Source organism: Penicillium verrucosum (assembly GCF_028828655.1).
Source record: "Penicillium verrucosum strain IBT 35672 chromosome Unknown utg000001l_segment0_segment0, whole genome shotgun sequence".
NCBI classification, from domain to species: Eukaryota; Fungi; Ascomycota; class Eurotiomycetes; order Eurotiales; family Aspergillaceae; genus Penicillium; species Penicillium verrucosum.
In genome coordinates, this window is record NW_026643210.1 from 14596157 (window position 1) to 14615919 (window position 19763).

Consider the following 19763-nt stretch of genomic DNA (forward strand, 5'->3'; position numbering starts at 1 on the left):
AAATGAAACTGGGTATCATGTAGACATCGTAACTCCCGATAAAGAAACCTCCGTTGGCATTTTGCAAGCCAATCAACGCCGGTATTTTGTTGGTCCTTGTAAAAAAAACCCCTGCTTATCGAATCACTGGCTCACCCATCCAATCCGGCTCATCTAGACCAGTTGTAGTAAAACCAGTGTCAGCATCTTCACTTGCAGTACGTCCCCGAAGATCATAGGCTCCACGCAGAGACGGGCGACGGCGCCGATCATCAGCAGAAGCCGAGGGAGCAGCGGCCATCCGACGACGACTATCATCACAAGCAAACACCTGGAACCCACGAACATGAGTATCCTTGCCGTTCTGATGGTTCTCCATAATGCGCATCTGGATAACCATAGCCTTCAGCACATTCCCAGAATAGGGATCATCCTCATCATCCTGGCTATCAGGCTCATCAATCTCATAAAACGGATCACACTCATCATCGTGTTCATGGTCAGGGTCATCACAGTTCCGGTACACAATTGTCCGCCGACGCATACTTGTAGATCGGCGTTTCGACTTCCCGGGGTCATTGCGCACCCACCCACCGTTTCTACCGCCGACGCCCTCCAGTGGCACGTCAACCCAGCCGCATGGTCCGTCGCCTTCCCAAGTTGCGAACTCGACGAGGTCGTTGCCACCCATCCCGGCTGCGAAAATCATCTTCGTAGGCGTGTAACTCTCGTCGAGCTCGAAATCGAGATATACACGCATACGCACAACGGCTACCAGTTTGAAGAAGTGGAGGGTTAAGGTGTGTGGTTGTGGTCCGTCGGATTGCCAGTATTGTGCCGGGGAAGGGTTGCGGAGGGCCGCGACGCCGCAGCCCGGCTTGGAGGAGGAGACGGTCCAGGAAGCGAGCGATGAGATCTCGCGCAGGTTGGGTGGTAAGGGGGAGGGTGATTTTTCTGTAGCGTAAGGACATTAGCTCACAATCTTGAATTGTAGTCACGAATAAAGTATGGGAGCGGAAATCAGTACCTCGATCATGCATCTCTTGGTCGGGGTCCTCTTCGTCGCCGAATTGGTCCTCGACTTCTTCCTCCAGTTCCTCGCCATCAATATCGGAGTCATCGAATTGTCCTTCAATGACCTGACTATCGTCGAAAGAATCATCGAAGTCGAGTGGTCCGTCATTGCCAAGCTCTTGCATGCTGTGCCCGCGCGGGTCGAAATCATCGTCAAAGTCGTCGTCATCCATCATTTGCGGTGGTGGCTGCTCTACTCTTGGTCTTCCAAATATTGTGAAGGGATTTATTGGTGCCGCCGGATGCCCCGCCACTTCGACTGGGTCGGGGGTGAGAACATTTGGACCGGTGGAGGGGGGTTGTTGTTGTCGATGAGTTGGGTTGGTGGGAGTGTGACGCGTTGGCGGGGTTTGGAACTGTGCTCGGAGATTCCCTGGGGCATTGGAGTCTTGGTTAGGTATTATGTCGCGTGGATTGGGTTGTCGGCGCAAGTGAGGCATGGTTGTTCCCATAAGTTGCAAGAGTTGATGTTTACGCGCAGATCGAGGGGAGCTCCATTTCCTTTTACGGTTAGCGCCGTTTGGAACCTATAAGGGCAACAGCATATTGAATACATCCATTCATTTATAACAAGAGTTGCCATGCGATATCCATTGGAATTATTGAGTTTGCTGTGTCGAGGCATTTATTTACAGTTTGCAGTTTGACCTGTGCTATTAAGTGTCTATGGATTTGCACCAGTTATATACGTATGCACTATTACCTATATCACCTGTGAGTTTATGTAGTAGTTATGGACCTACCAATAGATTAAAAGCCATTGTATTCCAACCACGTACATATATTCTTCGATGCATCTACCTTCAAGTGACGCATTTCAAATTATAAGAAGCTTCTATAAGATCCTCCCATATCAGCGGATTGACTAAGGAGTTCAGGGATTATCTACACACACAGACAGTCCAAATAAATCTTCTTTAGTGACAGCCTTCGATGGCTAATATCTATGGCCCCTTCTAAGGGGTACTCTGACCTGGTGAGGATGATAGCGGTCAACTCAGTTCTAACGGGGAAAAATGTGAGCAATAAACTATCTTGGCTCTTTAAATGTAATATGGGGTTTTTAATTCAGACTTGTCTTACTTTCATTCGTTATCCTCGCTCTTCTAGCTAGGAGAAAGGGTGATGATATATAAAAAGAGATGTCAAATGTCTTGAGAATCCACCTAGTTGCACTTGTATAACTAACTAGTGCAGCCGACCTACATAGTTACTTAGTCTTAACTAATACCTCAATACAACCCTAGGGCGCGTGGTCCACTTGACAACCAACTAGGGATCATGATAAGACACATATTAGAAGTTGACAGATCCAACGACAGTGTATTATTGCGACAAATTGGTATCCACTATAGCTCTCGGTATTCACATATGCCAAGTTCCATTCCAACGTATTCATCAATCGGTGTGTAACATTTCATAGTAGAGGTATCTAGCAGCAGCAGCAGCACTCGCAGCATTCGAAGCAAGCGATACCAGCACAGCTGTTGTAAAAATGTCAGCCAATATTCCTAATTCAGCAGTGCTTGGTTGAGTAAGGCACCGAGATAGCCTTGGAAGACTCACACTCCACAGCAGACTTCAGCACCCTCACCACCACCACGGAGTTCCATCTTCATGGACTCGGAGAACTAGAGGGTCAATTAGTTGTGACCTCAGCGAATAATAACCGGGAACCATACAGGCTGCTGGGAGACGACGTTGTTGGAAGACATGGCCTCGGCGTTGGAGGGCTGTTCCATTGCCATGGTGGCTGCATTCCAGGTAGGCTCCTGGGTGGGCTTGGACTCGTTGGAAGACTTGAACCAGCCGAACATTTTGGCAGATAATTTATGTATTTATGTATATGAAGAAAAGAGGGAGAGATGGTCGAAGAAGATGAGATGGGAAAGATGGAAGATAAAGGGGGAAAGAAAAGTAAATAAGCTGGGGTCAGCTGTTTTATTGAAATGAAACAAACGTACGGAGTATTACTAGTATCGACACTTATCAACACTCTTTTTCACTATGTTGTACGGGATACTCTGTATAGACCAGACCAGATAATTCAACCGAAGGCAACCATATTATTAGGCCTGTGGGGCTGACGGCTGAGGGCTGAGGTCGGACTCGGCACAAAGAGCTAATTGTGTGTTGTCCTGAAGAGAGGTTATGGTTAGTTAAATTAAATATCTCAGCTCAGTGACTTATTTAATATCTACAACATACAGTCTATAACATACAGAAAGAAATAGAAAAACAGAAACAGAAACAGAAACAGGAAAGCCAGGAAAAGATGGAAGACCTCGGGAAACACCAAGCTTTGAGTCAAGCTTTGCGACATCTTGGCATATTTTCCCCTCTTCAGCCCTATCCCCTTTTTTTTTTCATAACCGGCTAAGAAGTTAATGTATTGGTTTTCCATCTAAATAACAATCTATATTAAATTCAAACACACACTCAAAGACACACCGAAATAACCAGGATAAACCAAAAATCTTCAACAATCACCCTCAGTTCTTATCTTGAATAGAATCAATAGTCCCCCGCAAACTCTCCGATGCATCATATTTGTCCATGTACAACTCAACAATACGTAACGGAGCAGGATTATTCTCGTCATAATGCTCAGCGGGACCAAACGATGGATCATCGAGCAGCATATTCAACTCAGCCCTGGTCCGGACAGCATAAGTGCGAGCAGTATTCGGAGCAGCCTGGAAAACAGCCGGCAAAAGCTTAAAGTCCCATGGCTGGATATCGTTATACTCTGCATCCATGCCATGAATTATGCGCTCTATTGTATAGCCCTCATTGCAGACAATGAAAATAATAATGCCCAGTTTGCGGCGGACCATGGTGCTGACTTCTTGTGCGGTCAGTTGGAAACTGCCATCACCCGTTAAACAGATAGTCCGTCGGCACCGAGCGCCCGGGGACTGCTTCTCGTCTTCCCGCGCAGCGAGAGCCGCGCCCACTGCTGCCCCGACGGCATATCCAATGGAAGACCAAACGAATTGCGTTAGTGGAATTGCTCCGCGCGGGTATCGAGTCCATACTGTGCCATATGCCGCAGTTCCGATGTCTGCGGATATGATGTCGTCTTCTTCGAGCCAGGAAGAAATGCGTGGCCAGACCCACTCTTGGGTTAAGGGCTGAGACTTGTCGAGAATATTACCCTCGAAATCAGTAAACTCATCGCCATTCACACTTTCTTGCGGTGAGTTGGAGGAAGGTGAAATGGTGCCATGTATATCGGGTGTACCACCAAGCTTGCGGGGTGGTGTGGAGGCCGTGGAGGCCGTGGAGGCCGTGGAGACAGATCCTGATTGTTCTTTCTGAAGGACATTGCTGAGCCTTTCGAGCACAGCTTTCATACCGAGCCCCAAAATCCCTTGGTATTGCATTTGAATTCTGTGAGGTTCGAATTTGATCGTCTCGATGTGAGGCAAATCAGTCTTGAACCCGGCTGTGCTGAAATCCGTTGGACGTGGCCCAAGCACTAGAATTAAATCCGAGGACAGGACTTGTTCGAAAACAGTGGGTTCCGAGATCTTTCCTACGTACAAGCCGCGAAAGTTGATCAAGGTCTCGTCGATGATCCCCTTGGCCATTGGTGTAATAAAGCAAGGAAATCCCGAGCTTTCCACAAATAGCCTTGTTGTGTTCAAATTGTGCAACTTTCCGGCCAGACTCTCAACGATGATAATCGGATTCCGAGCCGCCCGAATACGGCCGAGAATCAGATCCATGCCATAATCCTCATCCGCCGCTGGATTGGGGCTGGGTTCTTCGAGACCCAGGGGATATTCAAGCGGAGATGGATCTACCTCTGCCTCGACAAGATCCACTGGGAAGCCAATGTAGACCGGCTTGCTGGAACAGCAGCACTCGATAAGTGTTTCGTCGATGAGTCTAGTCGCATTTGATTTGTCTTCCAGAACGATCACCGCGCTCGAGATTTCGGCACTCATTCTGGCAAATCGCCTGAAGTCGCCATCTGCCAGGGTATGGTGCATCGGGAGTCCCTTTTTCTGTACAATTGTTGAGGGATACCCGACTATGTGGATGACTGGTACAAGCTCGGCGCATGCGCCTGCTAAAGCATTGATGGCTGAAAGCTCCCCAACGCCCAATGTGGTCATGATTGCCCCTACTCCTTTGATGCGGGCATAACCATCGGCGGCATAGCCTATGGGTGTAACATAATAAGATTCATGCTTTTTGGTCGAAGTGGAAAGTATGTCCATCTACTTACCGCCGTTGAGCTCGTTCACGTTACCGACCCAGTTGAGACCACATGGCGTAATGTAGTCAAGGGATTTTAGATTGTAATCGCCAGGGACACCAAAGATGGAACGAATTCCAAGCTCATGAATGCGGCGGAAAAGATACTACAATAGAAGTAAATGTGTTAGCTAGGTATCAATGAATATGGCCTGCATATCGTTTTAATACTTCAGCAAGATGCATAGTGGTGAAATTTGAAACACTTCGAGCGTAAGCTTCAATATTGTATGCTTGTTGGAAATATATTTTTAGACTCTGTTTGTAGAATATTTTCCAGTGATGGTCTTTCCCAGGCTTTTTATCATATTCCCATCAACCACACTCAAGACACATTGCGCCATCACGATACTACTTCAAATCGATCTCGAATGTATTTCCTTTCCCTCACAGCCAGTAGAATACCCATTCGCAATACCTATTATGCGCAACAGGGTCTTGATGTGCGTAGCACACCCAAAGCGTGCCAACAGATTACTTGAAAGGAAGTCATACACAAGATCGGCATAGCTGTACTACCCCGTCGAACCAATATCGAAGGCGAAAAACCCCTTCATGTCACAGATTGCAATCTAGATAACGTGCCAAGAACTCATGGTTTGCCATTCTTACTATCTTTTTCATTGGGATTCGTGCTCGCATGTTCTGGTAGCATGGTGTGACCTCGAGTGAACCCCGACAGATCATAATCGTCTGGATTTCTCATCAGTGGGAATGCTGTGTAACAATGGATACAATTGAATACTTGCTTGGAGAAGGCGTCCAAATATTCTAGGTCACCACCTCAAGTTCTGGGCAGGGAGTAACCTTTGTAACCGGATTTATGTGTCCTGTTGTGTACCAACCATCAATTGAACAATCGAAGATTATGCATGAGAAAAGTTTATCATCTTAGTTATATTATTAACTACTCTACTTTGGTTGCTTTATTTACACTATCATACTCTTCCTTTTTACTACTTCTAACGATACGACAGCTAGTAGGCTGTTGAACGGGCTATTTTTGCATTCGCTTTGTGTCGTATTTTCACTAGATGGGCAACTTCCAATATTCTGATTGGGTTAACGTAATAGGACAATCAGGCTACGGCTCTCCTACTTAAACCCAGGATGGAATGATAGCGGATGTCGACTCCTAGCGCACCAGATGATCTGCAATCTATACGAATATGCATAGGTGAAGGCTACCATATGTAATAAACAACTTTAAGTTGGGCCAGACCTCTACAGACTACGAAAATATTCATTCATTCCAGATTGCCAATAAATCCCCTCTATTGACTAGCCTGCTGTGAGCTGAATTGGGCTGCAGTGCATGCCGTCTGAGCCGCCAGACGATGCTCGTGTTCCATCGGCCGGTGATACGGGCAGCCCACCAAGCGTTGCAATAAAACACTCACCGAGGGCTACCCCTACACCTGCGCCGACTACAATTACCTATGTCTTATCTATGTAGCTAGATTGGAAAGACATGCCGTTGTAGTAACTATCCTTAGCGCAACATGGAACATTGATTATACGTATATCATTAGGCGCTTGGCTTGGTTTGTTCAACGAGCGACATGAACTCTCTTCTTCGGATGGGTTGCATGGCTCAAGACGTGAAAGCCTAAGCGACGGGGGACCAAAGGAAGAGGCACGGAGGAGAATACTAATATGGATGCTTCAAAGGTTGGCCACGGATGTACAGAAGTCCTGTTTGTAGTGGTGGCCTGAGGCTAGCTCCCTTCCGTTTGTAGGTCCTTATTTCCCTGTACATATAGATTTTCTCTCCTGCTATCGTCCAACTAGCAGCAATGCAAATAGCAGTTTTACCCTTCCCTCCCTTGGTGCTCTGTCAACTCATGGAGTTATCTCAACGAGTTGGCTTAACGAATCAGTGACATATCAGGTATACAGTTATGCTTTTCTTTTAAGAAGTCAACTGATATTGCCATGTCTTCTATTATCAGACAACCAAATCCATCAAATGCCGGACCTCAAAGCAACCACCAGGGGGTTTTAGGGTTTTTAAACTCGTTAATCGTATATTACGGCTGACTAGGAACTGGGGTCGGTGTTCAATTATCCGTTACAATCCTCTGAAAGACAAACTAGTGATCAAGCAGGTTGAGAGGAAGAAGATGCTCCCGGATGATCTTTATCCTCAAAACCATTCCTGTCAATGTCGAATACAATTTCTCTGTGCATGGATCAACTTTTACGCAAAATAGGTAAGGAGTTCCATACACATATAACTAGTAATGTTGCTCATAGCCTAAATTAATTGAAATATTGAGGTCACACGTATACAACGTAATGCTCGGCCCTAGATCGTCTCGGCCAACACTGCACCGATGGTGGGTCAACGGAGACACCACATTGGATGCTTTATAAAGAGGGGTTATCCCATCATCCTTTTGAAACCTCAACCACTACACAAAATATCCAATATGTCTATGAGCACTGAAGACTGCGCTCAAAACCGGGAGGGATTTCCTCGTCCATTCCCGGATACGCCTTCAAATGTTTTGGAGCAGTTCAAAATGAACAGAAAGGTGGTGGTTGTTACCGGGGCTGCCGACGGACTTGGTCATGCCATAGCACAGTCTATGGCCGAAGCTGGTGCTCATGTTGCCTTGTGGTATAATTCGTAGGTATTCCTCTATTCGATATCTGTCTTACGTGTAATCGGTTAACCATGTTAACAGAAATGACGTCGCCATTGAGAAAGCCCAGGTCCTGGCAAAGGAACATGGTATAAAGGCTTTCGCTTACAAGGTTGATGGTAAGCGGAGCTTAATGTCCATCAAGAAGGTGCCAGAATGCTAAGCTTTGGTCTGCAGTTTCGGAGTCCATTCAAGTATCCCAGGCGATAACAAAGGTCGTGACAGATTTCGGCAAGATTGATGTGTTCATTGCCAATGCAGGTTAGTTTCTCGCGGCGATCTCGATGTATGACAGACAGCTGATTTAGAGAAGGCATGGCGATCTCGAAGCCTATCTTGGAACAGACTCTGGAAGAGTACAGGAAGCAGATGTCCGTGAATGGTATGAAATCTGTTCTTTTAACAAAATGAAGGATCGTGGTATTAACAGAGAATTAGTTGACGGCATTGTGTATTGTTCTAAGTATGCTGGCGAGGTATTCGCACGGCAAGGACATGGCAATCTCATTATTACCTCGAGTATGAGCGCACACATTGTCAACGTTCCTACTGACCAGCCTGTCTACAATGCGACCAAAGCGTACGTCACTCACTTTGGAAAATCACTTGCCCGTGAGTGGCGGGATTTTGCGAGAGTCAACATTGTCTCGCCAGGCTTCTTCGATACGAAGATGGGAGCCGGCCCCTCAGCCCTCCAGGAGGCATATCGCATGTCGTCACTTGGAAGGCAAGGCCACGTGAAGGAAATCAAGGGATTGTATCTGTACCTCGCCAGTGATGCATCTAGCTATATGACCGGAAGTGATGTACTTATCGACGGTGGATATGTCTTGCCATGAATATTCGGACACATTGGATGATAAGATTCAGACGCTCGAATCATACCAATTTTGAATAAGAATGTCAACCACAGATTGAAGGAAACATGTGATTTAAAGATAAATTTCGGTAAGGCGATTTCAATGTCGGGCTCAGACCTCGAATGGGGACACTGCGTGCCCCAAGGCGTTTTGCCCCGCTATGTCAAGCCGTCTGTTTCCAGGTACAATTTCGATACCTTCATCTATTTGATCGCAATAGTAGCGATAGGTATACTGAACGCGGTGTACTATGTAAATTAAAGTAGATTGACCAATCGAACCTTATCTCATCCCGGGTCGAAGGAACGTGCTTCAGGTTCAGCTGTTTCCTCAACTTGGAAACAAGGCCCCGAGTCCTGTCGGCCCCGGGGTGATGGGACCGCTTATCCGAGCCAACAACCGGCCATGTCCGGGAGAACAGTGGAGTAGGATGAGTCAACGACTCGCAATGAGGTGCAGGGCCAGCACGTCCGAGAGTACCGTGTTGGCACAATGATCTCAAAGTACCCCTGTCTTGGCGCAATCCCTAACCCCCGTCAACTGGATCCCGTCTCAAAAGGGTACTTTGGCTTCCAATGCCGTTCCACAACTGGGGTTGTCAGACCCGGGAAACGTCTTGGCGTGGTCGTTCGAATGGGGCGTCAAAAGACATAGAAAAATCGGGTAAACAATAATAAGGATGCAGGTTGTCGTCAGCTACACCTTATCAAATGAAGCCACTTTTTCAATTGAAACACGGCAGACTTAGGGGGATAAAACGGAGAAAACCTGCTTTTAGTTGATTGGCGTCATGTGATTGGCTGGTGTAGCGGCCCGGTTGAAGATTGAATTCCTTGAATATACAACAAATAATAGAGAGAGAAAGCAAGTATAGATGGTAAAATGTGGAAATGAAGAAATATCTGTAGATATAGTATATCAAGATGTTCTATGTATAGATTTCGAGAGATAGAAAGAAAAAGACCGAGTATATTAGAAAATACCAGAAAATAACAGAAAATAACAGAAAATACTAGAAATATACAATACGCCGTATTGAAATCGGGTTTCCCCACGTTCTATCGCGACCCGAAGTGACTTCACATTGCGATTTCACCTATTTCTGCCCCTCATTTCTCCCTCCGCTAGATCACCCTTTTTCGCTTTCGCTTGTCATCTTTGCTTTCGCCTGGTTTTTTTTCTTTTCTTTCTTTTCTACCATAGCGCTACCATCCGGTGCAGCCAAGTCCAAAACGGCATAATTACAGCAATCACACCGGCCATTGGTGTCGGCTCAACTTCGTCCCCCGATAGCCCACCTTCATCTCGCCATGACTGATGAACGAGACCTCGCCCCTGAGGATGTCGCGCCTGAAGCCGATGCTCCCTCCCCTAGCGATCCCACGGCTCCTCTGTTTCCCCGACAGACCTCCAACCCCGTTGTCCTTCCCTCCCGCGAATCTTCGGGAACCGGGTTATCTGCCTCATCTACACACCTAGGTCAGGTCAATGCTGCGCGCCGGGGTGTTGGGACTTCGCCACACCCCAAGCCATCGATGAGTTCACAAGGGACCGGTGTATTAAATCAAGACATTCTGGAAAAAATGAAGGCATTCTCGTTATCCCGCCAAGGTGCTCCGCAGCCCAATCCTCAAAATTGGTCATCTTCCCCTTTCCCCTCCCCCACTGTCCCTGGCGCTAAGTCGCCTCCGTCCGGAGCGAAACCGAAGCGCATAAATCCGGGCCTCAAGCTATCGGATATCACTGGTCCTCCCACTCCTGCAGCAGGTACAGATCAAAAGCAGGGCGAACCAAATGGGGAGTCTGCCTTCAGCAAATACTCCGAGTTCATTGACACGAAAGAGGGCACTCTGAACTTCAAAAACAAAGCTCTGCTACACGGAGGTGGTGTGGAATTCTCGTCGGGCCACAGCTTCAAGATCTCTTTGGATGAAGTTGATCGCTTGGAAGAGTTGGGCAAGGGTAATTACGGAACGGTCTATAAGGTTCGACACTCTCGCCCGCATCTGCGAAAGCCTGGTCTAGGGTTGGGTGGCATTGTCAGTCGTCCTTCAGGCCACGATGAACCGAGTCCAGATTCTGGATCGAATGAACTCTCAGGCGTGGTCATGGCCATGAAGGAAATTCGCTTGGAATTGGACGAAGCCAAGTTTGCACAAATCATTATGGAGTTGGACATTCTGCACCGCTGTATATCTCCATTCATCATTGATTTCTATGGAGCCTTTTTCCAGGAAGGCGCCGTCTATATGTGTGTCGAGTTCATGGATGGCGGCTCGATCGACAAGCTCTACGAAGGCGGTCTTCCTGAGAACATTCTACGGAAGGTGGCTCTATCCACCATCATGGGATTGAAATCACTGAAGGAGGACCACAATATTATCCACCGCGATGTGAAGCCAACCAATGTCCTTGTCAACAGCAAGGGTCAAGTCAAGATCTGCGACTTTGGTGTCAGCGGAAATCTGGTCTCTAGTATTGCGAAAACCAATATTGGTTGCCAGAGTTATATGGCACCGGAACGGATCGCAGGAGGCGGAATGCAACAGTCGGGAGCGCCGAGTGCCGGTACATACAGCGTGCAGAGCGATGTTTGGAGTTTAGGCTTGTCCATCATCGAATGCGCTATGGGCCGATACCCATACCCACCGGAAACATTCAACAACATTTTCAGCCAGTTACACGTGAGTACTCTGATAATGGTTTTCCAAGTTCAACATTTTAACTCTGTCCATTTTAGGCTATCGTCCATGGAGATCCTCCAACACTACCCGAGGGATTCTCTGAACCAGCACACGCGTTCGTCCGGGCCTGTCTCGATAAGAACCCGAAAAACCGACCAACTTACAACATGCTACTCCGACACCCTTGGCTTTCCCCTCTCATGCAGCCACCAACCGAGTCAGGTGGTGACAGCGCCCCACCACCTCAGGAGCCCGGCTCCGGCGATGCCGCTTCATCCGCCATGACCGCGGATGAAGAAGTGGCCGAGTGGGTGAAAAAGCAAATGAAACTTAAAGAAGATGGCCTGCTACATATTTCCGAGAAGCCAGCACTTCATGCCGTCGCGCTGGATCAGGTCGGCACAGGCTCTTCCGGGGGTGATCCTCACGCTCCGTCACAAAATGACTGAGCCTGCCACCAGCTATTTCAAATATTGCATCCTCCTTTTCTCCGGGGGCACTTTCACGGCGCAGGCGCCGTTTACCACGACTTGCATCTCTATTGATTCCACCAGGCCAAAACTTCAACGCTCTGGCGTTTGGGGTCCTTTGGAACGTGGTCTGACCGCCGGCATGGTCATTACCTGCGTGTGATTTGAGACTATTTCAACAAATCTCCATCTGGATCTACGAGCATTTGGTTTTCTAAATGAACTGGGGATAATGTATTGCGCCCGGACTTTCGCATGATCACGCGCAAGGAACACTCATACATGTTACCTGATGTTTTCTGAATTTCCTGCATTTGAACTGCATGTGTGACTTTCCTATGCCTCCGACGCAAGTGCTCTACTTGGGCTTGTAAGCATTCTGGATAGGGTATCATTTTCGTAGATGCAGTCACTGTAGTCTATCAGTCTATCAGTCTTTCAATTGAAACGATTCCATTTTAATGATTTGCTAGTAGGTTATTCATAAGTATATATCAAAAAGCCCATGTTGAATACGGATCATACATACATACGTATCCCTGAGGATCTTGTTGCTGTTGAAATTGGCCAAGAACTCATCTCTCAAGCAGAATCACCTTTCTCAAGCCTCTCCCCAAATCTCATCCGCAATCTCCCTCACCAGACTCAACTTCTTCTTCTGATGTTCAACAAGAAGAGGGTATCCACTCTCATGGGTACTGAACCCACATTGAGGACTGATGCAAACCCTCTTGAGCGCCTCCGCCCTCGTCTCCCCAGACCCTTCAGCAACAAAATCAGCAGCCGAGTAAACACGCTCCTTCATAGCCTCTTTATCTTCCAAATCACGCAACTTGGTACTGATAATCCCAACCACGACATTTTTGTTCTTCGGCAAGAACCTCAGCGGCTCGAAGCCCCCAGCCCGCTCAGTATCATACTCCAAATAGAAAGTATCAACATGCAAGTCCTCAAACAACTTCTTCGCAATGATATCATAAGATCCCTCCGAGAAGTGTCGCCCACCAATAAAATTCCCCCGACAAAGATGAATACCCGTATGCATATCAGCAGGCAATCCAACAAGTGAATCATTATACAACTTAATATAAGCATCCAACAAGTCCTCCACAGACCCCTCGTTATCAGAATCACCCTCCCAGCCCTCCCGGAACGCCGTAGAGCAAAAATAAGCCATCCCGGGATCATCAAACTGCACGTTCCGCAGTCCAGCCGCATACAGCGACGCCAGTTCGGCACGATACACCTTCGCAACGTCGGCGAAGTACTCCGCGTCGTTGGAATAGGCATCGGCCGTGTATGCCCGTCCTTGCTTATAGCGCATGTGGAACCACGCCGGCGTGATCATCGTCAGCTTGATATTGGTCCATTCGCTCTGTGGCAGCGACGCCTGCACAAGACGGAGTTCGTGTAGGTTGGACTGTGAGCTTGAGGGGCTGTGGGATAGCTTGCTAGCTGCGATCACGGAGTCGCCGGGCATTACTTTGTGGTCTTTTTCGATTAGGCTTACCACGTCTGGGTGGTAGAGTCTGAACATCGAGGCTTCGGCGTTTTGGAGGCGGATTGTTCCTAGGAGTTGGTTTAGTTTTTGTGTTTTCTTCGCTTGCTTGTTTGTTTCCAGTATTTGGAGATAAATATGTCCATCACTTACCCTGGAACTCATCCCACATCAATCCCCAGAATCGGGTGCGGTTGAACTCGCCAGAAGTAACCGCCTTAAACCCAAGGTCTTGCTGCATCTTGACGACTTCACGGACAGATTCTTGTTCGATGGCAGGCAGTCCGGCGGCTTCGGCGGAGATTCCGGTGTCGGCAATCTTCTCGCGCACCTCAATCAAGTCGTCTGGACGTAGTAGTGAGCCCATATGCTCAGCCCGGAAGGGTGGAGCGCTTTTATTAAGCTTGTTCGCCATGATGTTGTATGCTGGGCAAAAGGCTGTTTTGTTGCAGGAGAATTGCTTGGTACGAAAAGTGATTTAACTGGGGAAATTATGGATTTCATAAAGGGGACATCCCAAGCTCCCTTTTCCCCAGCTCTTCTCCATGTGGAGGCTCGTAGTATGCGGGGCAGCTAATGTGGTGCCAATAATGGGGCTCTTGAGGAGACTTGTAGCGGTCTATCTTCTCTCTTTTCGCTTGATATATTGTAAATATAGAGGGATCTGGCCATCATCTGTCCGCTAGAGGCGGATACACTAATAATCTATGTATCCTTTTCGTCTCAACCTCGACATCAGCACATCAACTTGCCGACACCCCCACGGCTACGAAAAAGAGAAAAGCCCCACATACACTATAAATTTTGCATATATTACTAAATGTTGTCATATGATAGTCAACTAGCATTCATTCAATACTACGAAATAGAAATTTATAAAATATCATAGTGGTAAATATTTAAAGTCAGATCTGCATTCGCGCATGGTGTAAATCGAACACCGACCGTTCAGAATAGCACGTGCCTCCCAATATCGAAATAGCAAAATGATACCTTTTTATATCGACAAAATGACCTCACCCTATCTCTATAACGAAAGACATGTAAAAAAAAAAAAAATAGGTAGCTTCTCTTTGATTGAGCGTGTCATCCTTAGTGCAGGGGCCATGCTAATCTTCTCTGTATATTTTCATTTGACCATATGCCCCGAAGGGCGAAAAGATATCCTTAAAGTTCAATATAACACCCATTTTCGGGCAGAATTGTACCGCCTACTGGTTTGGATGGTCCACGTGGGCGGTCAAATGTATATATATGTTGTTACATATATGACTCTTTGCCCAGCAATTTGTTTGGGTTGTGTGGGTATTCAGCATGACGATTGACCGTAGTTCAGATGAAAGTTTTAGAAAGAGATATGATCAGATGAAAAGGATAATCTTGTCTGCGGGGCACCTAGCAGATGGCCCCTCCATGGGGTTTGTGTGTGATTACTCATCACGATGGATTCCAATTAGAAGTGTAAGGGTATAAATCTATTAGCCTCTCCAAGCCCTAGGTGACTCTCCTTCCCGAGGTCGGCACTGGACTATCAATAATAATAGGTGGAGTTTTTGAGTCTGCAGTTGTTTTCCCTGTCTCTCTCTTAATTTCTTTATTTGCGTTAAGTTGGTTCTAAATATACCTCGCTAGTTCTTTTACATGTGACATCATACTTGTCGAACAGGAGGATGGAGGGATATCAACATATGGGGGATCATAATGTAGTCACTTAGCTCCGTTGAGGGATGTACTATGTCAAGAACAGATTAAAATCATATAAATATCGGAATATTCTAGACTATTATTCACACATATCCCTTCTTTTACCCTTCTGAAACAGCATTACCGCATGGTCACAAGCTCTTCGGCGCTAGTAGGGTGGATAGCAACGCAGCTATCAAAGTCCTGCTTAGTAGCACCCATCTTGACAGCGACACCGAAGCCCTGCAGCATCTCGCCGACACCAAGACCAAGGATGTGCAGACCAACCACCTTCTCCTGGGGACCGGCGCAGATGATCTTCATCTCGGTGGGGTTCTTGGCCTTCTCCTCGGGAGACAAGCCGACATCGTAGAACATGGCAGTGAACTTGGTGTGGTAGATCTTAATCTTGTCATCGCCGTAGCGTTGGCGGGCCTCGGGCTCAGTGAGACCGACGCAGCCGACCTCAGGGTGAGAGAAGACGACTGTAGGAATGTTCTCGTAGGAGATCTTGGAGTGCTTCAACTCGGGAGGACCGAAAAGGCGGCTACCGAGTTGGCGGCCGGCAGCAATGGCAACTACGGAATTCAGTCAGCATATCTTTTTAAAAAATTAAAAGGTGAATATGGCAACTCACCAGGAGTCAGCTCAGCTTGACCGGTCACATCACCGAGAGCGTAGACACCCTCAACGGAGGTGTTCTGGTACTCGTCAACCACGACGTGGCCGCCGGCATTCAGCTTAACACCAGGGATATCCAACTGCAGGTCTTCGACCTCGGGCGCACGACCCACAGCCCAGAGAAGCTCGTTGACCTCGAGCTCAGAGCCATCGTGGCCAATGAGCTTGAGCAGGCGATCCTTGCCCTTACCATCGCGGATGAGTTGTACCTCCTTGAAACCGCCGTGGTTGCGGTGAAGATTGACGCCAGCGGCCTCATAGCGATCAGTCATAGTCTTCTGGATCATAGGGTCGAACTTGCGCAGGAAGTTCTCGCCGCGGATGAACATGTGAGTCTCAACATCAACGGCGTTGAGGACACCAGCAATCTCAACGGCGATGTAGCCAGCACCGACAACGGCGACCTTCGGGGGAAGCTCTTCCAACTCGAAGAATCCATCACTAGTGATACCGTGCTCGGCGCCGGGCACAGAGGGGAGGCTGGGCCGGCCACCGGTCGCCAAAAGGATGTGGGGTGCGGTGTAGCGGGCGATGCCGGAGCCATCAGCCAGATTGACCTCAATGGTGTGGGGCTCGACGAAGCCAGCACGACCTTGGACGAGGTCGATTCCTTCACGACCCCAGTTGCGCTCGTATGCGCCGTTCAGTCGCTTGATGACGGCATCACGGGTGTTCTTGAAGTGGGTGTAGTTCATAGCAATGTTATCGGGGATGTCGTAACCATAGCTCTTTCCAATGTGTAGCATCTCGTTGATGGTCGCAAAGTTCCATGTCATCTTCTTGGGGACACATCTAAATGTTGTCAGAAAAAAGCGTCAATCAAGTATGCCAGCGTTATACTTTGTACTCACCCTACGTTGACACAGGTACCGCCAGACCGCCCGCTTTCCACGATTAGGGTCTTCTTGCCATACCAACCCGCTGCACGGCGGGCACTTCCACTGCCACCACTACCACCGCCGAGGACGATGTAGTCATACTGCTGGGTTTCGATAGGAGCCATATTGGATGACTGTTGGTTTTTAGGGTAGGACGAAGAAAAGTGTCGAGAGATTGTGGAGAGACGAGAGTTGGCAGCAATTGAGTCCGCAGGGGTGAAGCGGGGAGAGTTGATAGTCGCCAGAGTTCGATTGGTCAAAGGACCAGGACAGATTTGACGGACGGAAGACCCGGTCAGAGATGAAGAGGCTCGAAAGCTAATCCGGGATGATTGGATGGAGCGGGAGAGCATGGAGAGAGGGGAAGAGGGGTAATTATATACAGGCTGAGGTGAGAGAACCGAAAAAACACAACGGCAGTGGTGACGATATCGGGGTTTGTTAATGCACGTTCCGTCACCGCGGGCGATTTCTCAGCAGTGATTACGTGATCCGATCTAGACCCAGGCAGATGCTCACATTCGATCTTGAGATCTTGAGATGTGATACGATATACTGGGGTTTATTATTGCATTCGAGATCTACACTTGTTTACACCTTTGACATGAAAAGATTATTGAATTCGTAGATCGTATGTATGATATATGGGTATAGGAAAATCACAAAAGAGCGACAAAGAGTGACCAGCACTCCAGAATCAAACTCGAGGGAGCACACAAGGAAATAATATCGATCAGACAACTCGTAACTCAGGAGCCAGGGTTGAGGCACTGGACTGAGTCGAGATTTGATTGAAACCAATAAAGGCCAATAAATGTTGAAAGATGTTTCAGCTAAGAGAAGGGCCCGGCCCTATCAATCTGAAGATGTTGGTCGGAGTATGGTAGGAACAGGGAAGAGAGTATCAAAAATGTGAAGAGTGTAAAAGAAGAAGCCATCAAGTCTGAGCCTATGTATATCTTGGCTTCATGTGACAACATCCAATCGGAGTGACATATGTAGCCAGTCTATTGGACCAAGGACTAGACGGCAGTTGAGGGCGTGGAAGAAGGATGGTGAATAATTGTGTGGAGATAGATCGAGCAAGTATATCCTGATGACACTTGTAGATCATTCAATCCACACAATGCTGCTACTTTATCGGTCACATTCTGCTTGCGACGGAGGGGCAGTCTTCAACGGTTCAAGGTGGTGTGAGAACCGGAGATTGACTCGTATGTTGTGTTATGAGACGAGAATAGGAGGCAAGATTGTTTCGGAGGGAGGAGAGGCATCCTAGACTCCAGAATTCAGGACCACAGTGGGTGATCCTTTCATCCTCGTCTAGGGCGCTGTTGGGGCAGAACGCTATCGCGGGCGGATGACTAGTGGGTATAGGCGATAACGGCAAAAGAGATGAGGCAGAAGCAAAGAGGAATGTAGACAGAGCGTTCCATGTCAGCTGGTGTTGAGGAGTTGCGTTTCATAGTTTTCCAAGATGTACAATAGCACAGTGATGTAGTGATGTGTCTAGAGATCTGAAAAGGAGGGGGTCCAGGAGTATGAGAGAGAGTCCGGGGAGGGCGGTGTGTTTATCTTATCTGCTTAGGTAACTGCGTTGGGGCCTCAACAAAACATCACCTGACTCAACATGCGAAGGCATTTGCGCAGTCAACAAATAGAAAGGGATGTTCACAGTCCACTATTGATATTGATACGGTGGACAGGCAACCATATTTGAAGATTAAACCCCGTGGGCTGTTATTTTGAACATTAAACACTGTGTGCTTTGGTTGGCAAGTGAGAACACCTAGGTATTACACGTGGTACCTGCATGAGCCTCGGTAGGTCTCCGATTACTATTATTATAAGGTGGACTGGGCATTTCTAAGTCTGATGTGATGATGTGTATCAAATCCGTCTAATCCGTCTAAATACATATACATATAGCCCTAATGGATTGCAATCTACGGAGTAAAGAACATCATTACCTGGCAAACTCTCATACATCCCTTGACAGTATCCATTTTCAAGGGTCGCATAATGAGATCATAAAGGGCACTCAGCTGACCTCAACAACAACGATCTACATTACTGCTTTATCCCTAGCTATACTTACTCCGCCACTTAATAGAGAGCAGCCCCTGTCGAGCGTCAACCACAACACTCCAAAACCTCCACATTCACGGAGAGTGAAGAATGCAAGGAGATACCAACCTACCAATGAAAGCAACCATGAGTGGCCTTCATACCTGGCTAAACAAAACACAACCCAGGAACCCGCCCTGCCGGCCAATGGAGCAAGGCATCTCGCCGCTCGTTTTCTCCTTCGTAGTCCTAGTTCATTAGACAAAATCTTGCCCTAGAATAATCATCCCCTGGGGTATACCTGAGCCGATCTTCCCAAGCACGTTCTCATCACCTCGATATCACGCCAACCTCTCTTCCACCAGCTACCAAATCATCACCGCCATAATGCGCATTTCAGCCCTCGCCTTCGCTGCTATTCTGTCGCTGGCCTCGGCCAAGAAGATCAACATGCACTGTAACTTCGCTGAGGACGACACCGGCATGGTTCAGCAGCCCTTCTGCTGCCGTGATATGGCGCCTGCACGGGGAAACTCGAAGGCAAATGAGGCAACGGACTGTATGTATAACAATATCGTGATATTTGGTCACTGGGATTTGTCTAACAGTCTACTTTTCCTAGGTGATCAATTGGATCAGCCTCAGCTGTGTGAGGATCAGTCTCGGCCAGCGTGTTGCTATACTATTGTGAGTTTTGTTCCGGTCAATTTAGCTCTCTGATTTGCTAACCTGATCTCTTCTACTTTTCTCAGGGGCCGAAGAAGATCTGTACTGGACATGTTATTTTCCAGGATGCGCAAGATGTTTAGAGTCGAGAGGGATACGAAGGCATAGTTGAATACAATCGCGTTATGACTTTGCGGCATGAGAAATCAGCTCAACCCCGGCGTTTTTATGTCAACAACTTCAAGTGAATAGACATCGAACATATCATCACACTTCGCTTCTAATGCTTGGATGAATGACGATTTCCTG

The 19763-nt window shown here is 47.6% G+C and overlaps 7 protein-coding genes across 7 annotated transcripts; 3 read left to right on the forward strand and 4 right to left on the reverse strand.

The window, feature by feature from the left end:
• Positions 1-115: 115 nt before the first annotated feature.
• Positions 116-2870, reverse strand: N7516_005385 (anaphase promoting complex subunit DOC1; the record flags this gene model as incomplete). Its single annotated transcript, XM_057218105.1, has 4 exons — positions 116-933; positions 1007-1554; positions 2620-2684; positions 2736-2870. The coding sequence occupies 4 exons, from the start codon at positions 2868-2870 to the stop codon at positions 116-118; spliced, it is 1566 nt and encodes a 521-aa protein (XP_057079988.1).
• A 675-nt stretch (positions 2871-3545) lies between these two features.
• Positions 3546-5505, reverse strand: N7516_005386 (alpha-keto acid decarboxylase family protein; the record flags this gene model as incomplete). The annotated part of the gene is made up of 3 exons (XM_057218106.1): positions 3546-5224; positions 5291-5426; positions 5491-5505. The coding sequence occupies 3 exons, from the start codon at positions 5503-5505 to the stop codon at positions 3546-3548; spliced, it is 1830 nt and encodes a 609-aa protein (XP_057079989.1).
• A 2246-nt stretch (positions 5506-7751) lies between these two features.
• On the forward strand, positions 7752-8806 carry N7516_005387 (uncharacterized protein; the record flags this gene model as incomplete). The annotated part of the gene is made up of 5 exons (XM_057218107.1): positions 7752-7951; positions 8010-8086; positions 8145-8228; positions 8281-8349; positions 8406-8806. The coding sequence occupies 5 exons, from the start codon at positions 7752-7754 to the stop codon at positions 8804-8806; spliced, it is 831 nt and encodes a 276-aa protein (XP_057079990.1).
• Positions 8807-10137: 1331 nt separating this feature from the next.
• Positions 10138-11960, forward strand: pbs2 (mitogen-activated protein kinase kinase PBS2; the record flags this gene model as incomplete). Its single annotated transcript, XM_057218108.1, has 2 exons — positions 10138-11511; positions 11568-11960. 2 exons carry the CDS (start codon positions 10138-10140, stop codon positions 11958-11960), a joined length of 1767 nt encoding a protein of 588 aa, XP_057079991.1.
• Positions 11961-12582: 622 nt separating this feature from the next.
• On the reverse strand, positions 12583-13894 carry N7516_005389 (cobalamin-independent methionine synthase II family protein; the record flags this gene model as incomplete). The annotated part of the gene is made up of 2 exons (XM_057218109.1): positions 12583-13550; positions 13633-13894. The coding sequence occupies 2 exons, from the start codon at positions 13892-13894 to the stop codon at positions 12583-12585; spliced, it is 1230 nt and encodes a 409-aa protein (XP_057079992.1).
• A 1409-nt stretch (positions 13895-15303) lies between these two features.
• Positions 15304-17074, reverse strand: glr1 (glutathione-disulfide reductase GLR1; the record flags this gene model as incomplete). The annotated part of the gene is made up of 3 exons (XM_057218110.1): positions 15304-15740; positions 15800-16635; positions 16695-17074. The coding sequence occupies 3 exons, from the start codon at positions 17072-17074 to the stop codon at positions 15304-15306; spliced, it is 1653 nt and encodes a 550-aa protein (XP_057079993.1).
• A 2069-nt stretch (positions 17075-19143) lies between these two features.
• On the forward strand, positions 19144-19597 carry N7516_005391 (uncharacterized protein; the record flags this gene model as incomplete). The annotated part of the gene is made up of 3 exons (XM_057218111.1): positions 19144-19347; positions 19411-19475; positions 19541-19597. The coding sequence occupies exons 1-3, from the start codon at positions 19176-19178 to the stop codon at positions 19595-19597; spliced, it is 294 nt and encodes a 97-aa protein (XP_057079994.1). The 5' UTR covers positions 19144-19175.
• Between the last annotated feature and the right edge of the window lie 166 nt (positions 19598-19763).